At 38.0% G+C, this 18,346-nt stretch overlaps 1 protein-coding gene across 2 annotated transcripts in view; it reads right to left on the reverse strand.

The window, feature by feature from the left end:
- LOC101155942 (glutamate receptor ionotropic, kainate 5) overlaps nucleotides 1–18,346 on the reverse strand; it is a 250,192-nt gene that overhangs the window by 11,838 nt on the left and 220,008 nt on the right. For both annotated transcript variants that reach the window (XM_023960345.2, XM_023960344.2), the window contains exons 14-18: nucleotides 18,127–18,240; nucleotides 6,671–6,780; nucleotides 4,856–5,029; nucleotides 2,155–2,320; nucleotides 584–809 (exon numbers count right to left, since the gene is read on the reverse strand). In XM_023960345.2, coding sequence (XP_023816113.1) covers nucleotides 584–809; nucleotides 2,155–2,320; nucleotides 4,856–5,029; nucleotides 6,671–6,780; nucleotides 18,127–18,240 — 790 coding nt within the window. The remainder of the gene's footprint in view (nucleotides 1–583; nucleotides 810–2,154; nucleotides 2,321–4,855; nucleotides 5,030–6,670; nucleotides 6,781–18,126; nucleotides 18,241–18,346) is intronic.

Below are 18,346 nucleotides of genomic sequence, written 5' to 3' on the forward strand. Positions count from 1 at the left end.
ACTGGTGAACTTACAGTCAGGCTGCATGTAAGTAACCTTCATCAGTTGAACAGTCCCTTGCACAGTCCGCTGGATTGTGGGGTGTCCGAAAATGAGAAATCTGTACGATACATCTCCATCTCACCTGCTTCACTTATTTTACTTGGGTAACCCGTTTGTCCTCCATTCATGTTTCTTGGTTTAATCCACTGTTTTGAGTCAGATCTTTGTTTAGTCAGGACAAGATTTAATAGTAAGGAGATAATATTTTGGAAAACAAGCAAAAATCTCCTCTAGTCTCTCTCAGTGGATGTGTGGATGTGAATTTGTTGATGCCACTGCAGTTAAAAGAAAGAGGAAATAATGGAGAGCATTTCAATTTTCACCGAAATTCTTCGGTAAAGTTTAAGGGTTTAAAGGCCTCAACAGCTTATTCTGTGATCAAATAAAGGATCCTGGGATTGTTAAGGCATTGGTGTATGTTTCATATTTGCTTATTGACTTACTTTTAAACATATTGAAATGAGTGTTTTTGCTTGAAAACAAAGCTGCTTGTGGTGGAAAGTTCAATTCTTGACCTGGGTTGTGTTTGGGTTCTGCTCACCCAGAGGCATCCCGATGCCGTATCCTTTGGTGTCTAGAAGTCCTCCGATCTGCGTGAGGTTGCAGTTTAGGCTCCGATAGTACTCGTTCATGGTGCTCTCCATCAGGAATGCATATTTGGAGTTGAGCACACGGGCGATGCCTTCCTCCGTGCTTTTTACGAACACACTGGGCTGCTTGGAATACATGTAGTTCCACATCCTCTGGTAGGTCTGGTACCGCGAATTCTGCAGAAGGAATCAAATGACAGAGAAATGAGGAAAACTTGCTGGCTAATGTCACAAATATGCCTTAAACATACTTGGATTTTGCAGAGTAACAGTATTCTGGAGGTTTTGTAGCAATTAATAGAATATGACACACAAAAAATTATTTTGATTGTCATTAGTTTCCAATTAAACAATTCAAAGTAGTAATACCAGGACAAAACGATACCTTTCTACAGATCTATTGCCTTCAAGAACTAATTGACTATATTGTCAAACATATTTGATTGTCTTTATGCCAATGGACTCCTGTCTCAATTGTGAAAAGGTTTAATAGGATGTTGGTCCATCGTCTGCAGCCATTGCAGATGCCACTTTTTAGTGAAGGTTTTCGTCAAGTGAAGGGGTGAGTTTATGGAAATGTTGGATCTTTCAAATGAACAAGTTTGACGCTGATTTTGGACAGGAAGTCCTGGATTTGACTCTACCCTCAAATCTATCAGGCCCAGATTTAGCCAGCCCCACTAAGGGGTGCAAGAATATCAGGGGGGAAAGTCTGAATGTGCTGAGAGCATGGGTTCCTCCAAGCCGCTAAACCGCTATGAAAACCATCATATCAGATCATCAATTCAAATATTTATCTTCTACGTTGACCTATTTGATATGCCTTATTCGTTTTATGTGGAATGCTCTTCCTGACACCAGCCTCTGTGTTGACCGGACTTGGGACCGGCACAAGCAGGACACTGTTTGTGCCCTGTTGAGGCTGCATTTATCTTTTCTTTTATTTTCATGTCTATCCATGTATCAGCATGTCTGTCCATCCATCCATCATTCATTTTCTTTTTACATTTTTTGAATAATTGTTTTTGTTGATAATTTGGGGGCAAAAGTTCTTTTTTTGTGTATTTTTGTTTTGTTTTGTTTGTAATTCTTTAGGAAATTTTGAACTTTTGCAGGTCATCAGGATTTAGGGGGCAGTGAGCCTTCTTTGTGGACTTGCAGTCATGTTGGAACAAGAAGGTGTCATCTTCAAACATTTTTTTCAAATGAAAAGATCATAGAAGAATTTGCTGAAGCGTTTTTTGTTGTTTTTTTTTTTTTTTGGGGGGGGGGGGGGTCGAGCCTCACACCATAATACCTCCTCCACCAAACTTTTTCAAATTTGGAACAGTGCAGTTCAAAAGTTATCCTAAAAACATTTCCAAATCAAGAGTTATTTATCAGAATGCTGGATGGAGAAGAGGGATTTCCTACACCGACACATGTTGCTCTCACTCTAAACCGAAAGTCCACGTAAAGTTTTGTAAAAGCAATCGGCATGATTTTAGGAAGAAACCCAATAGGAGCTCCCTCCCTGACTCACCATGAAGAAGGTCATGGTGGATCCTCCATGGATCGTGCCGTACTGAATGTTGGTTTGGTCCGCCAGGTCATCGGCGGACTCGATGGGCGCCTCCATCCTCTGGACGGTGAGAAATGCTGCCAGGTTGGCCGTGTAAGAGGAGATAATGATGAGCGTGAACGCCCACCTGCAGGGCAGGAGGAGGAGGGTTTTAACCTTCATGTATCCCGCAGCAGTCTCAGAATAAACATGCCTCCTTTTTTCCCCCTCCATCTCGCAGGAGGGAGACAGATGGAGGGCGCTGCAGGAAACATCAGGAGTTTTAAGGTAAAAAGCATCGACCCAAACATGAAGCTGGGAAGCAGCAGAGAACAGATATCTTCGCTGCAAAGGAATTAAAAAAAGAAATGAGGAGAAAGGGAGTTAAGGGCTCCACTGCATTTTGCTGCTCAGGAAAGTGAGCAAATATTAGCAAGAGTCAGGGATAAAACTGTCGAAACACTAAGAAAACACTAAACAGGATTGAAGCACTTGAGTACATATGAATAAGTGCTATTTAACTCTACGAGTCCATTATTTCATTTGATTAAATTTGATTAGACACTGAATAATTTACATTATCAAAGGGGATGCAAAAACAAAACAAAACAAGCAACATAATGTTTTTCCCGACCTTGGCAGCTGTTTTCTCATTTGTTATTTTCCAGAAAAACAACAATTTTCTGTCAGTCCATCGGTAAAAATTAGGTGTGTAACAATTCCTCAATGGTGTTTTGGGTGTTTTTAACATGTTTTTGTGGCAATTTTACTGATTATGGAGGACATTTATGAAGAAAAATGGGCTCTAAATTGCACTTCTGAGTATTACTTTATCCAAATTGTTGTCAATCAGGAGCAGAAGAATAAATGGATTTTGAAAATGATTGTTTTTGTGATGTAGGAAATAAGCCGGACGGCTCCAATATAGCTTGCCATTTGTGCTGCACGGGTAATGCAAGGTTGGGGGTGTGAAGGGCTAGTGGGAGAGCATGTGAACAAAGAGCTCTCAGGAATGAGTAGAGGGGGTGGGGTGGGGTTTTTCGGTGGAAACAGTCCCACCCACAACTCAGAAGTGAATTTCTTATGAACCACTGCTGCTTTGAAAAACGATGTCCTAGAAAATGAAAAAGATGAAAACGTCATACTCATAATTAAAAGACTTGCTTTGTCCATAGATCAAATCCAGAGTAACTAAAGCAGGGGGATTGTTGACATATGGCTTTACAATTTAAAAAATATTTCTTTTATAAACCATGACTTAGCCTTATTTCTCCACTATTTTCCTTTATTTTGAGTAATGATTTAGCCCGACATTCAGCACTCAAAGACGGACGGATGAGACAGGCGTAAGGAGGTTCCAGCATGTATCACAGACATTATGGGCTTTTGTGAGGTTAACTATCAGACATCCAGAGGGCCGTGAAAAGATGCTGATGGGCCCTCCGGTCCCTCCAGCATCACTGCACCATCTGTTAGACTGCAGCGACTGGGGAAAGAGGAGGGGGGGGGTTGGGAATTACAGTAAATTCAGATAATAAATATATTAATAATAAAAAAAGTCCTTGACTTTGATCCATATAAATATTTTTGAAGTCAAAAGTAGAAAACAACAATAAAATAATTAAAAATCTGGAATGTCCCAAACCAGACATGACCACTAGGGGGTTGAATAAAATGAAATGAGAGTTTAATTGATGGTAAAGTGGTTAAGGTGGTGAGTCAAATAGTAATGATACACATATTAAGTGCCAGGATATTTTTCTACAACAGAGTTCTTTGGTATTTAATTATAAAAAAAAAAAAAAAAACATTGCTGTGAAAATTACGTTTGTTCATTTATTTTTTACACTTTTTAGATAAATATTCATAAGAGTGGGTACATCTATAGGATGAGTTTGGGAAAAGCAGGATTAAAGATTTTAGTGTCTGAAGTAGAGAAGACAACGTTTACGTTTAATTTAATTCATGTATTTATCTATGTGGTCATCGGTAATTGCTGCTAACCAACATGAACGAACAAACACAAAAATTGTGAAATTAACTTTAAAATCCTAGATGATAATTGTTCAGTGGCTTTCCTGGGTTACTCTAGTGGGTAAAAAACATTAAAAAGAGTCCTATGAGGTACATCTGCTTCTTCTGCTGCCTTTTTATTCACTAATTGTCTCTTTTGTTTTGCTTTTTTAGCATTATTTTTTGCTAAAAGAGTATCATGTTTTTTTTAAATTTCAAGTTTGAAATGATTGAAGCAAAATCAACAAACACATTTACAGAATCTATGTGCACAAAAACACAGAGAATTTGTCAGCAAAAACCTGCACGCACATGTTTACACCTTTACTTTTCTCCATCTTATACCACTGAAGCTTTTTCTCAATTTACTTGGGCAATAACTACATTGACCAATAGGGGGTGCTGTTGAACGCGTTTGCTAACCAGACTGTTGCTGTCACACAACAGACACAAAACCAAACTGTGGAGCGGTGTGTGATTCTGAGGGCCTGCAGCAAAATCCTTGTAAAGAAAATGCTTCAAATTATATGATCTCATATTGAAGCAACACGCTCAATGTTTCCGTTTTCTAAATCTCCTTTTGCAGGCTGACGCAAGGCTGGAATAAAAATAGACAAAGTTAAACAAAGAATGGAGGCAGATATTATGAAGAAGAGACTGAAACACCAACCAGACCCCGCTGACACAGCGGGTGGACAGCGCTCTCGGCATAATCTCTGAACCCTGCTGCATGAAGCCGCCCACCGGGAACCACAGACTGTTGCCCAGCGTGTACTGATTCTCCAGGATGTCTCGCCTCTCCCGAAAACACGGGTACGGATTATACCACTCGTAAGGGCTGAGTCTGAAAAGAGAAAACATAATACACTTTAAAACAAAAAGGTCTAAGCTGGAAGAGTTTGGCATCAATGAGATAACTGCACTTTTACACACGATGCCCCAAAAATGTCCCCAATTAACAAATACATGTTTGTATCAGGAGAGTTCATGTCTGCTAATGGATATTTAACCAGACCTTTGTTGAGATAAGATTGATAACTTCAGATTAAACTGTTTAATGAAGCAACTTTAAAGTTGTTTAGCTGTTGCCAAAGTCTGAAGAGCTGAAGTCAAAAGCTGCGTTCACACCGAACGCAATTCGCACCGGCCGCCTATCTTTGACCGCACGGTGAATTCTCTGCTCGCAGACTGTCCAATAATGTGTTCCCTAGCTCCTCCCACATGCCCTGAAGTGAATGCAGCTTCCTACTCCCAGGCTGCAGACCGGTACCGGTCTGTGGCACGGTTGGCACTGGGCATTGCAGGGAAAAAATAAAAAATAAAATCGACCTACATTTTTTTAATAATCTGATTCTGAAGGAAGTTTCATTTTAGAAAAATACTGGGTTCTCCCCACCACAACCGACACCACATCCGACTCTCTTGACGCATTTCAAGTCGCTCGGTCACACCTTGAAAAATACAGCAGCTGGGTCGACTGCTAAACAAAAAACAACGTTAACAAAAGAATTAATTTGTTTGGAAAGTTTCTTTTGGCAGAAAAGGTCCAGAGAGGAAATAGAGTTTTTGACTTCAAATAAAAGAAATCTGCATTTAACAGACAAAACCCAGGAGATTTTACTCCAAATATGAATTGTTTGCAACAGTTATTCCATAATAATAATAATAATAATGCACAATAATCAGCAATTGACTGTCTAATGTTATGAGGATGTTGCTAATAAAGCTGCTCAAAAGTTGGATTCACTTTACTTAATATATTTTAGAAAATACAAGATTTAGTGACCTCTGTTTTTTAATGTTTTTGCTTTTTTTAATTCATTGCATCTCAGAAGGCGGACATGGCTGAAGTTGGCGTTTGATTTTCCGCTTCCACTTTGACAGTTATGGGTTGAGGAGGAATTCAGTTTCACATTTTAATGGTTCCTAAACAAAATCTAGTGTACAAATAAAGTTTAAAGCAGATGCAGATATTTTACAGAGAATGAAGATAAACTTTATCCTCAAAAGTTACGGGAAACGGGAGGCTAAGAAAAAACAAAACAGAAGCCCTCTTCAGCCTTTTGTAGGCCGGTCCATGAAAACGTTTGATATTAAACCTGTCAGTGGCCTTAAAAGGTTTAGGGAGTGGGGCCCCTGGTCCCAAAGACTGGGTTTTATTTACAAAGTACATATAAAGTCAGACAGATGCAACAGAAAATAAATTCATGTACAAAAAACACTTTCAAAGGATAGTGACAAAATGATTAGAAGTTAACTTTGTGTTTTACTTTTTACTCTTTTCAAAAATGTTCCAATATTAAACCACACATTTTACTTTGAATAAAACTTAACATTAAGAAATGACTTCTTAATTTACAAGTGTTCTGTTTAGTTAACTCCCTATGAAAGGTGAGGCAACACTTTGTCTCACAGTCAAGGTGGAACTGCGGTAATGTGCAAATGTGCTCTGTGATGGATTAAAAGCAGAGGGCAGGTGTTTCACCTGGCAGCCAGGAAAAGGACGCAGCTGACAGCCAGGTAAGCCAGCAGCATGAAGAGCCAGACAGCTGGAGAGAACGGGTCCAGGAAGGAGAAGTAACCCGGTTTACGACCCTGAAACACACACACACACATGCACACACACTTTGTTAATTGAAAGTTAATTTATGTCTTGAAGCGCACCTTACATGTCCTTCAGGAAGCATCAGAGGTCGTTGATGAATAACCTCACTGTTGTTATGAAATGTTTTCTGTAAAAGCTGAATACATCCTCGTCGTATAGCCTGAACTGCTGCTTTATTTAAGAGATGTGGAACAGAGGGATATGTGCCTGAGAACAACTTCTACATGTTTGTTATCATTTTTGGTGTGTTCATATCTCTGTTTTTCAGGTTTGAGGAGGTTATGTTATTGCTGACCTGAAACAGACATTCCAGTGTTTTTATTTTTTGTGTTTCCCTCTGAGCGGTCATGACAGATGGCTGCTTCAAATGACTTCTTCAGTAAGAAATATTACACAAAAAATGTTCTTCAGTGTTTTCCGTAGGCTGAGGCCTTTTTGAGCTTTTTGTTCAACTTTTAAATTTGCTCTAATAATTTATGTTTAACCCCTTCATGACTGATTTTTGCAAGGATGTAAATATATTCATCAGTGTTTTTCCTTCAAGGTGATGCTGTATTAAGTGGAGTCTCCGATTTGTTGGTCTGATCCGATCTAGAAAAGGGGGACATGAGGTGGGTAAAACTGTTTTTGTGGCAACGCTTGATTTCCATGCTTTTTACCTTTTTTTACTAATGTTTTTGATTTTATTACACAATAATTCAACAATAAACTTGAAATGTCCAAAACACTCAAAAGTTTGTATTATTTTTATTGCAAAAATTACAAGAAAATGAGATCAAACATGAGATAAAAATAAAAATGGTATGAATCTACAGAGAAAAACAATGTAAAAATGCCTAAAAAAAACAGGCAAAGCTCCAATAAACTATACATAATGTTCCAAGAATTTATTAATATACAACAATTCTGTCAACTCTTATGTTTGCTTTAAACGACTTTTTGAAACCCTACAGTAAATTCAGTATGGAAAACTAGACAAACTCACCCGTGAATTCAGAGAAAATTTGGCTTTATTGAAACGATCTGGACTAATGTGAATTATCATAATAGTTTGATGTTTTTCATCCAATCTTGTGATGTTTTTTAAATAAAGCGAGTTGGATTTAGCCGTTTCCAATGACGATGAAAGCTTACCAGCTGTTTCCATAACAGCTGAACTTTTACTGACATATAAAAACAAAAGATATAGTAAAGGGAGTGCAGCAAAGCACAAAGGGATTTTTATGATTTTAATCCAAAAGAAATCCTAAATTCAACTGAGCTGTTCTGATCTTTGTTTTCAGTTTATCAATAATCTAAAAAAAAAAAAATAGTTACACAAAACCAGCAGTTACAACCCTAAACATCTCATTAGTCAAGACTACTTGTGCAGACAAGTTAGAAGTTAGGAACCTTTATGTTCTAAGTTCAGGGAAGCACACTGCAGTTTGGTAAATCTTTTTATAAATAATACATGGGGTTGTGTGTGTGTGTGTTTTATTCTCCAGCAGGTTTTTAAGCTTTAATCTCTCACACATAAGTCAGTGTGAGAGATGCATTGTGGGTAAGGAAAAATATTTGGGAGAAAAATGTTTAGTAGAGGAAAGAACCCGACACGCAGGGAGTTTTATGCTACTTTTTAAAGCTATGATCCGACAGAACAAATGATAAATAATACGTTTTATAGCAGGACTTACACTCAATTCTGATTGGCTGCAGGGTGTCCACTAAAAAGTGACACTGGACCCTTAAAAAAGAGGATTCAGTCAAACAGCCTAAATGTTCTATATCATTGCTCTGGCCTAAACGCCCGCTGGTAACAAGAACCACAGAAACTGTCTGTATTTCTTTTCTTATTTCTATAGAAATAAGAAAAGTATTTCTTATGTATCTATAGATACATAAGAAATACGTCTTAAAAAATAATGTAAGTAATAAATCATCTGTTTGTTAATGCACATGTAATGATCAGAGTTATAATGGTGGATATTTCTTTCTATAAAAGCGATCCAGGAAAAAGACTTCTGCTTTCTGATCTAGACAATAACCAGAAATAAGAGGTGAACTTTCCCCCTGAAACGATAATTTGCATCAACTAACATGACAGTCAGCTTAGATAGCACTTTCCTCCGCTGGTTAGTCCTGCAGCAAAAGAGCCATTTGCTGGATCTGTATTCGTCACATTACGTATAAAATAGTCTGCTTCTTGTGAATCACGTTTTAAATGTTAAAAATAACAAAGATGAAGAACTAATAATTGATTTAACATTTATTTCTTTCATAAGTGACCATAGTATAAGGTCCATTATCAGAAATTAACCCTTAGTAGTCTGAGGCTATTTGGACCTTTTTTTTTCTACCTTACAACTTGCATGATTGATTTATATTTAAAAAGTTTTTTTTTTTTTTTTTGTGGCAATGTTTGACAACCGTCCTTTTGTGAAACTGCAGCTCATTTTTTTTCTTACAGATACATATTTTTGATTGTATTACACAATCACCTTTGTGTAATACATTTACACACTTTTTTTGCTGCAAAATACAAAAATATTGAGATCAAACTGCTTTAAGCTTCTATAACAAAAGATAAAACATGTAGAGAGAAAAGGTATAAATCCACAAAGCAAAGCTAAGGTCAAAACCTCTTAAAAAATGTCTAAAAGAAAAAAAAAAAAACTGGTGAAGCTTCACTAAACTATAAGCAAACTGAATGCAAAGTTCCAAGGATTTATTCCAAGGTTATCACAACTATGTGTCATAGTTGAATGAAAACAATGCTAATGTGGGTGGGGGGTGGGTCATTGTAAACAGCTGATCTGATTGGCAAACTCATCGGTGAGTTCAGGGTCTTCTGAAGGTTAATGGATAATGAGGAAGCTTCTGCATCGTCTATTTGGTCTAAATGCGAAATTCCTATTCCATGGTCAATTACAAAACAAAAATATGCATTCCATCAATTTGTAGTACTTTAATCTTGTTATTTCTAAGGTTTTAATCACTTTTTTCACACAAAAACTGACATTAGATACGTGCTGTGACACGTTGTCATGGTAACAGCCTCAAGGAAAAGCTGATCGTCGTCATAGGTCCCAAAAAGAGCATCAGTTCAGGGAGAAAATTCACCTCTCGTCGCTTGTTTTAGTCCAGATGATGAAGCAAAAGTTTGATCAAAGAAACAAATCTCAAGTCTAAACAGTTCTTTTCCTCCTCCTTAGATTCTTTTCCCTCTTTCTCTTCTCCTGCATCACAGTCTTCAAAGTGATAAAATTAACCAGACAGGTTAAGGTAAACCATAAAGTCACACGTGTTTTTTTTTACTGTTTTGATTTTGCGATAAACTGTGGAATAAGGTTTGCCAATTTTTTTTTTTTTTCAATGTAAACAATTGGAATTCCAACTAGCGTTTAGGCCAGCGCAGTGATATAGAACATTTGGGTTATTTGGCCAGAACTTCTTTTGTAGGTGTGGTATATGACTTTTTATTGCAACCTTGCAGCCAATCAGAATTGAGTATTCACCTGGACCATGGTATAACATCTGATGAAGAGGCATGAGTGGGATTAGGGGTTCAGTGTGGATGGGGATGGGGGCTGTATTATATTTTTTATACTGTTCTGCTTGTTTTATGCGTTTGTTGGGGTGTAAAGCACTTTGTGTTGTGTTCTATATAGAAGGTGCTATATAAATAAAGATTGATTTGACGTGATAATGGACGCCTTGGTGCGCTCTATCTTTTATCCCTCCTTACAGTAATAAGTGAGGTGTTATAATTAGCAAACTTAACTGTAAACAAACAAATATAAATAAACAGTTTGGATCTAAAATCTAAGTATTTTTAAAAATACAAAGTTAAATCAGGATCGGATGTGTAAAAAAATGAACTGTAATTGAAAAAAACAAGCAGCCTTTGAATTCATTGAGGGCCCCCCCCAGCAGATAAATCCTGTCGATACCTGCATATCATACATCAGAGGGGTCGCACTCAGTGAGATCAACCTTTCTGTTTACTTGAGGAATTTATGGCACCTCAGTTCAAACTCAGTCCAATTCAGACTGAGCCAGGAGGCGGAGGAGGATCTCCTTTGGATTGTGGCGAAACCTTTTTAACAGTTCATCAGCGTGAGAGCATAAATTGCCACTGCGGGGCCATTACTGTGAGAAAGAAAAAAAAAAGGGCTGTCAGTCAACTTAATCCTTAAATAAACACTTAAGAAAATGCAGCTGGGACGCTGTTGAGTGAGAGCTGTACACAAATTAAGCAGCTGACTGATGGCTGAGTCAATACACTGATGCCGTCACAGTGGACTGGATCAAACATGGAGGACAGATGGTGGAGGTGCATACTAATGAGCTGCAGATGCACATCATCTGCAGGCAGGGACGATGCAGCCATCGTAATCCAGCCCTCAAGGAGATGCAAAACAGCCGCATAATGATAACAAGGAAAAAAAAAAAAAAATCAAGAAATGTTTCATCAACATTGATTGTTGCTGGGGAAGACGTGTTCTTGCTTTCATGTAAATCATTTTGCCTCCATGTTTTGACACAAAGCTGCAGTAATCCTGAAGCACAGTTATTGTTTTGTAATGGTTACTGTGAAATACTGATTAATCCTTCACTTTCACAGGGGTACATGCAGTACATAACAAGCTTATGAAGGAAACTCGATCTCAAAATGAATCTCTGAAGTAGAACCGGTTTAAGCAATAACAAACTCAATGGGAAGTGATTGAAATGAAGGAAAAATACTGATTTTAAATTATTCTAGGCTAGCTCTACCAAGTCCAGGACTTGTTGACATTCAAGACCTATTAAGTTCAATTCAATGCATTGTCAAGTCCAGCCGCTGTACTCGTATAGCAAAGAAGTATATCATTTTAGTGCTTGTAGTGGTCTTTTAATGATGATTATGCTGTTTTTAGACACACACACACACAAAAAAACTGTTGTTTTCTACGAAGGTTTTCCCATCATCTCTTTCTTTAAACTCCCTCCTGCTAGCTTACAGCTCTTGACACCCCCATCCTGACGTTACCAGTTAGGTTACAAATGTCAGATGTCAAAGGAAAAATGTGGCCGTGCAATATCAAGTGAATGAACACTAAAAATGTAAATAACAATGAATTCATCTGGGAAAAGGAGAGAGTAGAGGAATCAAAATATTGCTGGAAATTGACTGATAAAGTTGTGGCAGTTGTCAGTATCAATAAAGTTCCTGCCAGCATAGCTTTTTGTGAAAATTATTTATATTAATAAAAAAAAAAAACGGAGGTTTATTTTTTTTCTATATGCTATTCCTCATTATTGGTCACGACTTTAAACTGATAGAAGTTTAAACTCCCACTCCCATCATGTTTTATAAAAGCATTCATAGTGCTCTTTAAATTATGATTTTGAGCCGATTTAAAAATAAAAACTGCGTTGTTTTCGAGGTCATAGTTTCTGCAGAGTGGCAGTAGTTCATTAAACGTTTGCCTCTAAGCTGTCCAGGACTGTTAGCACGGACCAGGTCCGACCTTACCTACCGACATCCATTTGTTTACACTCGCTCCTGCTAGCTTACAGCCCCTCACAACCCTGACATGAAGTGCAATAAAAATGGCGAGCAATATCAGAGCAATCCAGCTGTACACTTTTGAGGCAGATTCCAGCTCAGAGGAAGACAATAAAGACGTACACGGATCTATTTGTCTAAAAGTGGATATATCAGAATGGGGCGGAGCAGGAAGCTTGTGGCTTGCTGCTGTATGTACTACGACCCTATACTACAACCTCTCTGCAATGGCATTTTTTTTTCCACAATTTTTAATAAAGAAATACTCAGAAATGCTATTTTAATCTTGATTTTCTTTATAAATGTCCTCCATCATAAAAAAAAAAACTAATGCTACAAAAACAAGCTAAAAAAACCCAAAACACAATTTCCATTGGAGTGAGTCTTTGAAGTAAAGGGCCTTTCAGACAGAATCGTCACAATGTTTTAGAGTCCTGCAGATCTTAGTGGAAGAAGAAAGCCAAACTGAAATTTAAGGATAAATTTAAGTCTTTTCTAAAAAAAAGTGTTTGCCCAAACGTGTGGCCATTTTAGTTTTTTAGAAGATAACATAATTTAGAAGTCAGTTCTGGCAATTAAACGTTCAAATGGACATTACATTGACCTTCACTTCTGCAAGTGGAGCAGCCTTTTCTGGCTCGAAGCGAAGGTCACAGATGGAAATCAATGGAGGTGTTAAGAGGTTAAAGGTATCGTGAGAATTATCTTCACATTTTCTCCCTTAAAGAGGGTAAAAAACCTTATTTTTTCTGGTTATTCTTGGTGATTTAAAAATCTGTAAAGACCGCAAAGGTATAATACTCCTCAGCTAAAGTAACCTCAACAATAAATAAAACAGATTAATGTGACGCAGGCAGAAGAATCTTAACAGTTGTACATCAGTCAGCCTTCTCTAAGGCCGGAGAGTGGAAGAAGAGAATTGTGTGTGGGTGTTGAATTCACAATGCTGGACAGAAAATACTAAAAAAGCATGCTTTGCTTTTTCCAGGCGTGGGCAGATCTTTTGATCTGCAAGGTCTATTTAACAATAAGGGGGTTAAGAGCTGGAGATGCAGGAAGGAGACAGACCATGCACCGGTTTAAAGGAACGTTCAAACTCATTTTCACATTAGGGGACAAAGTGTAATTCAGAGCCTGGTGTTTTTATCTGTGAAGTGAGTCAGCCCGGATACCCGCTAGCAGCAGTGTTGTTTAGTAAGCTTATACTAAGTGGAAGCATTTTGTGTGAATGGAAATGAGAAGAAGATACTAAACCGATAGTTTAAGGGTCATTAGTTGGAATTTCATATTCTTTCTAATTGACAGCACTAGGATGACAGAGTTAGAAGAAAAAAAAAGAGATAAAAGTTCAGTCCTAAAGGCTTTTAATGAGTCAAAAAAGTGGTTAATTGTATCATTGTGAGAATCTAACTTTGAGATAAATATGTCTTTTGTTGCTGGGAGTGGAGCTATTTCCCTGTTTTGGTTATTCCTGGGTCTTCTGAAGCCAGACTCAAAAATTAGTCATTTTTCTAGGTTCAAAGATTAGATTTCTAGATTAGAACAATTTAAGATATGAAAATAACAGAAACTGGGAAAATTAAAGTCTTGTAAAAATATATACCGAACATATGACTGTAGCCATCTTTAAGTTATTTAAAAAAACAGTTTGGACTTTTTTTTTAAAGAAAATCTTACTTTTGAGGGTTTTGCCATGATGTGGCCGTTGGTGAAAATAGACAGATACGCTCAAATAAAATAAAAAGAAGAAGATATAGAACTCATATAAAAATCAATACAAGTCTTAAAAGTGAGAAATTCTATGTATCATCACTTCCCATAATATTAACTGACTTTTGCATGTTTTTGGTTTTTGATCCAGTTTCTGTTAACCTCTCACGGCTTACCGTAGCTTTCCTCGAAGTCCATGCTAATGAGATGTTAAAGTCAATCCCCACAAGTAATCAGGATTAGTTTCTCGGCATTGTTACATACGGACTGGTTAACCTCTGTGTTCTGATGTAGGATGTGCTTCACGGAGTCTAAGACAAATCCCCAGCCGCGGCATTGACGGCTAATTTCGCTTCGAACACGTCGAGTTGCACATTAAAGCATTGAGACACAAAAGAAAACATTTTCTGAGAAAATGCGTCAACGCTGGCAGCTGAAGCTAAAGAGGAGGCAGAAGGATGCCTGTGAAAGGATGAAAGTAATCTGAATAATTTCCCAAATGCTAATTTAAAGAATTGAGAAAAAACAAGCAGAAAAAATAATAAACAGAAAAATGTAATATTAACTATGAAAACTGCAGAATTGAATGGTGATTGCTAAGCTAAAATGAAATTGTTCAGAAAAGGTTTCCTGTAAAAAAATATATGTTAGATACTTCCTGAGATCAGGAAAAATAGAAAAATAATGATTCAGAAAAGGCCAAAAAAAGGTATAATGTTCAGAGTCCCCTTTGTATATTTAGATAGTTTGCTAAAGGACAAGAAATGCGAAATTCTAAACATGGATATTTCAATGTCAGACATTTACTTTAAATAAGAAAATTCTTCCAACTTTAAATTATGTTTTTAACTCTCAAAGATCCTAAATCTTGAAGTGTTGGAAGGTCCAAACTCTTTTTAAATGTCCCTTGAATTGAGTGTTAAAGCTAAAATGACAGAAGTCAGCAGAAATACAAGCAGATATTAAATACATTGAAACTAGAACCTGAAGTTTCTGATAACAGAATGCTTAAAGTCTTTTGTAAAAGCATTCCCAGTGGTCTTTTAATTATAATTATGCAGTTTTTAGCCAAAATAATTAAAAAAAGGTTGTTTTCTAGGACATGTTTCTGCAGAGCGACACTATAGTGTATTTGAAATTTGACTCTGAGAACAACGCTTCCCTTTACTGAGAGCTCTTTGTTTACACTCTCTCCCTCTAGCTTACATCCCACTCATGGATTTAAACAAAGCAACACTCAGAAATGCAGTTTTAATCCTAGTGGTTCTAATATATGCCCCTTCAACATCAGAAAAATGCCAAGAACCTGCCCAAAACCTCTAAAAAACACTATATGTTCATTGAAATGGGTCTCAAAAATCACAACTACCTGCTAAAGATGTCTTATTCCTTTAAGCGTATGAACCAGGAGAAGATCTTTAAACTCAGAACATTTCACACTTAAACAGGCAGAACAGAAAAAAATGAACCTGCCTCTGCAGCCTCCCATGATGCCGTTTTTTTTTTTTTTGCCGTACAGCACGCAATCATCCGAAATGCGAACGGTAAACGGACAAAGTGCTAACCTAAATAGGAATAAATGGGAACTGATTTCACAGCGCTCTTAATTATTTACCAAAGCCTGTTTATATGCAGACAAACAAGTCGCTGCTGTGCATACTAGTCTGGTTTGACGCTGCGGCGCGCCCTCGTTTAAAGATGCATGTTTGTGTTGCTGTGTTGGACTTGGTCCCTGTAAAACATGCTGCAGAAAAGCATCGGGGGGGGGGCCATACAAACATCACACCGACACATTCAGCTGCCATCGGATTAAGCAAAAAAAGGGAAAGTGTGAAAGAGGTTTTACATTCCAGGCAGGGAATCATCAGGCCTCCCCTTCAGAGGCTAGAACTTTCTTTTTTTTAAAGCGGCCTGCAGCTACTTTCCTCACTCCCCCTCCCTTGTTTTTTTTTTATTTTTTGCCCTCTCTGTGTTCTCTGCGTCTCCCCAGTCGGTCCAACCTCTGTCCCTTTGTTGGCTGTGGTGATATTTACTGCTGCTTTGTTTGGCGCTCGCAGTTTGACTGAGTGACCCCAGAGGTCCAGCGACTGTCACCGCCTCCGGCGGCAGAGCTGCTGCTGAGAAGCCGGCCTCTGCTGCCGCCGCAGCCCACTCTGTCTGAATTCATCAGATCATCAGTCACACACACACGGTCAGGGGGGGGACGGGACGGAGAACGTCAACAGGTGCAAACACTCTGCTGTTCAATTTGTAAAAGTTTGTGGGGACTCTGCAGGAAGGACTAAAATAAATAGACCTTTTAACACCTTCTCAAAAAGAGGGCAAAAAGCCTGAAATGCCTTGATTCAACGAGCCAAAGTCTTTTCACACTTCTATCCTCAGAATTGGATGCTTCCGGCCGCATTGCAGTGTTTAAAACTAGAGGTAGGTGTTTTTTTTGTTTGTTTTTTTATAAAACATACATTTGTACTACAGTACAGCTGGTTAAACAAACAAAGAAAAAGAAGCATCTTTAAAAATACCTGTTAGAAATATTGTGGCACACGTATTTACTGCACACTGCTGCATGTACTTTAGGTGCATCCAATGTTGATTGCACGTATTAACCTAACCCTAACTGCAGCACTGGCCCCACGTATTTAGGAAATTACATTGGAACAGTCACATATATAATACTGACCATAATAGCAGTTGCTGCTGTTTGTTTATCTGAACGTTTCTTGATTCACAACATTGAGCATTTTTCTGTCGTTTGGGGATAGTTGTTGTTCTGAATTCACGCTTCAGCTTCGTCTTGTTTCAGGACCGTTTGTCTGCGGTCACTGCTTTCATGAATATGAAGCAACAGAATTGACTCAAGAGTGTTGTCATATCAATCTAGGTGTAGCTGAGCTAGACAAGCACTGAAATAGAAAATAATGTGCTCCTCAGATATCTAAAAAGGCAGACTCTAAAGGCCAATGGAAGCATCACTTCTGGTGCAATACACAGAGATAATCGTTTAACTTGCAGCCTGTTCATTTGACTCATGATGACTAATAACGTCCACATTTGTAGTTTAACTTTGGGGTTAAAAGTTTTTCTCCTAAACAGCCAATCAGGGAGGAGATTTGCAGTAGATCCCACAAAGCCAGGACAGACAGACTCAAAGACAGTTATTTCCCATGGTCCATCAGGCTTCTTTTCATCTTTTATATATGTCTTTATACATATTATTTATGTTGCGTACATTTTTTTGGTTTTTTTACATACATTTAAAGCATTTTACATGACTTAACTGATGACAAACACTGATGAAAACAAGGGCCTGGTTATAACTTTTAAAGGACATATTTAGTGTCGGTATCTTTCCACTGAGCAGCAGGATGACCTTCGTGACGGGAGACAGGAGGAGAGAGCAGACATCCTTGATTGGACACCACATCCAGATGGACACACCTCCGTGACCATATGAAGCCATCAAGTGATCGGCGTGCTCCTCCCCTCCTGAAACGGGGCTGGGTGTGGAACCGGTTGATTATTCCTTGCAGGGGGAACGCCCCCGCTGCCTTAAAATGTGCCTAATTTTCACTGCTGTTGGTTGGTCAGCGATGCATGCTGGTCGACACCCGCAGCCTCGTAAAACTTGATCCAACTTTTTGATGACCATTTTAACAAATAGATGTATTTTTTTAACCACGTTTTTGTCACCTACTTCATCAACCAACTCAGGGAGGCAAGTATATCTATACTGCTTTTTTGTTTTTTTGGCTGTATATAATTGAAATGTAATAAAATAGAACCAAAAAGAATAAAATAAAAGTTCTTTGTTCCCCAACTCAGAAAGTAACTGCACAACATTTATTTTTATTTTATATTAGAATTCTGGCTGTTTTCCAGTGCAACAGACAAAGTAATTTATTTGCCTTAAAGGTAACATCAAAGACCGGGGATTATTTAAAAAGCACTGGCTATTTTCAAATAACTGACAAGAGAATAACATGATTGAATGAAGTCACATGACCCATTTGTTTTTTTCTTTTTAAAGTTTTGACAGAACGAGTATACTCGATTTATGTAAAGAGGAGTTTAAAAAATGTAAAAGTTAGTTTACCAGATGGACTCGATACAAGATGCTGATCCCCAGAGTCATGAACGGTTTGGAGAAATCAATCACCTTCTCCCTCTCAGAGGTGATGGTGAAACCAGCAACCGCCAGGTCTGCTTTCTGCAAAGAAAAGGAGGAAAAAGGCAGAGCTGCAATGAAAAACTGTGTGTTAGCAACAGCAGACACACAGTTAGTGTGGAGACAAAACAGGAGGATGGAACGGGGA

This window comes from Oryzias latipes, chromosome 11, assembly GCF_053564925.1.
Source record: "Oryzias latipes strain Hd-rR chromosome 11, Olatipes_Hd-rR_3.1".
In the NCBI taxonomy this organism is placed as follows: domain Eukaryota; kingdom Metazoa; phylum Chordata; class Actinopteri; order Beloniformes; family Adrianichthyidae; genus Oryzias; species Oryzias latipes.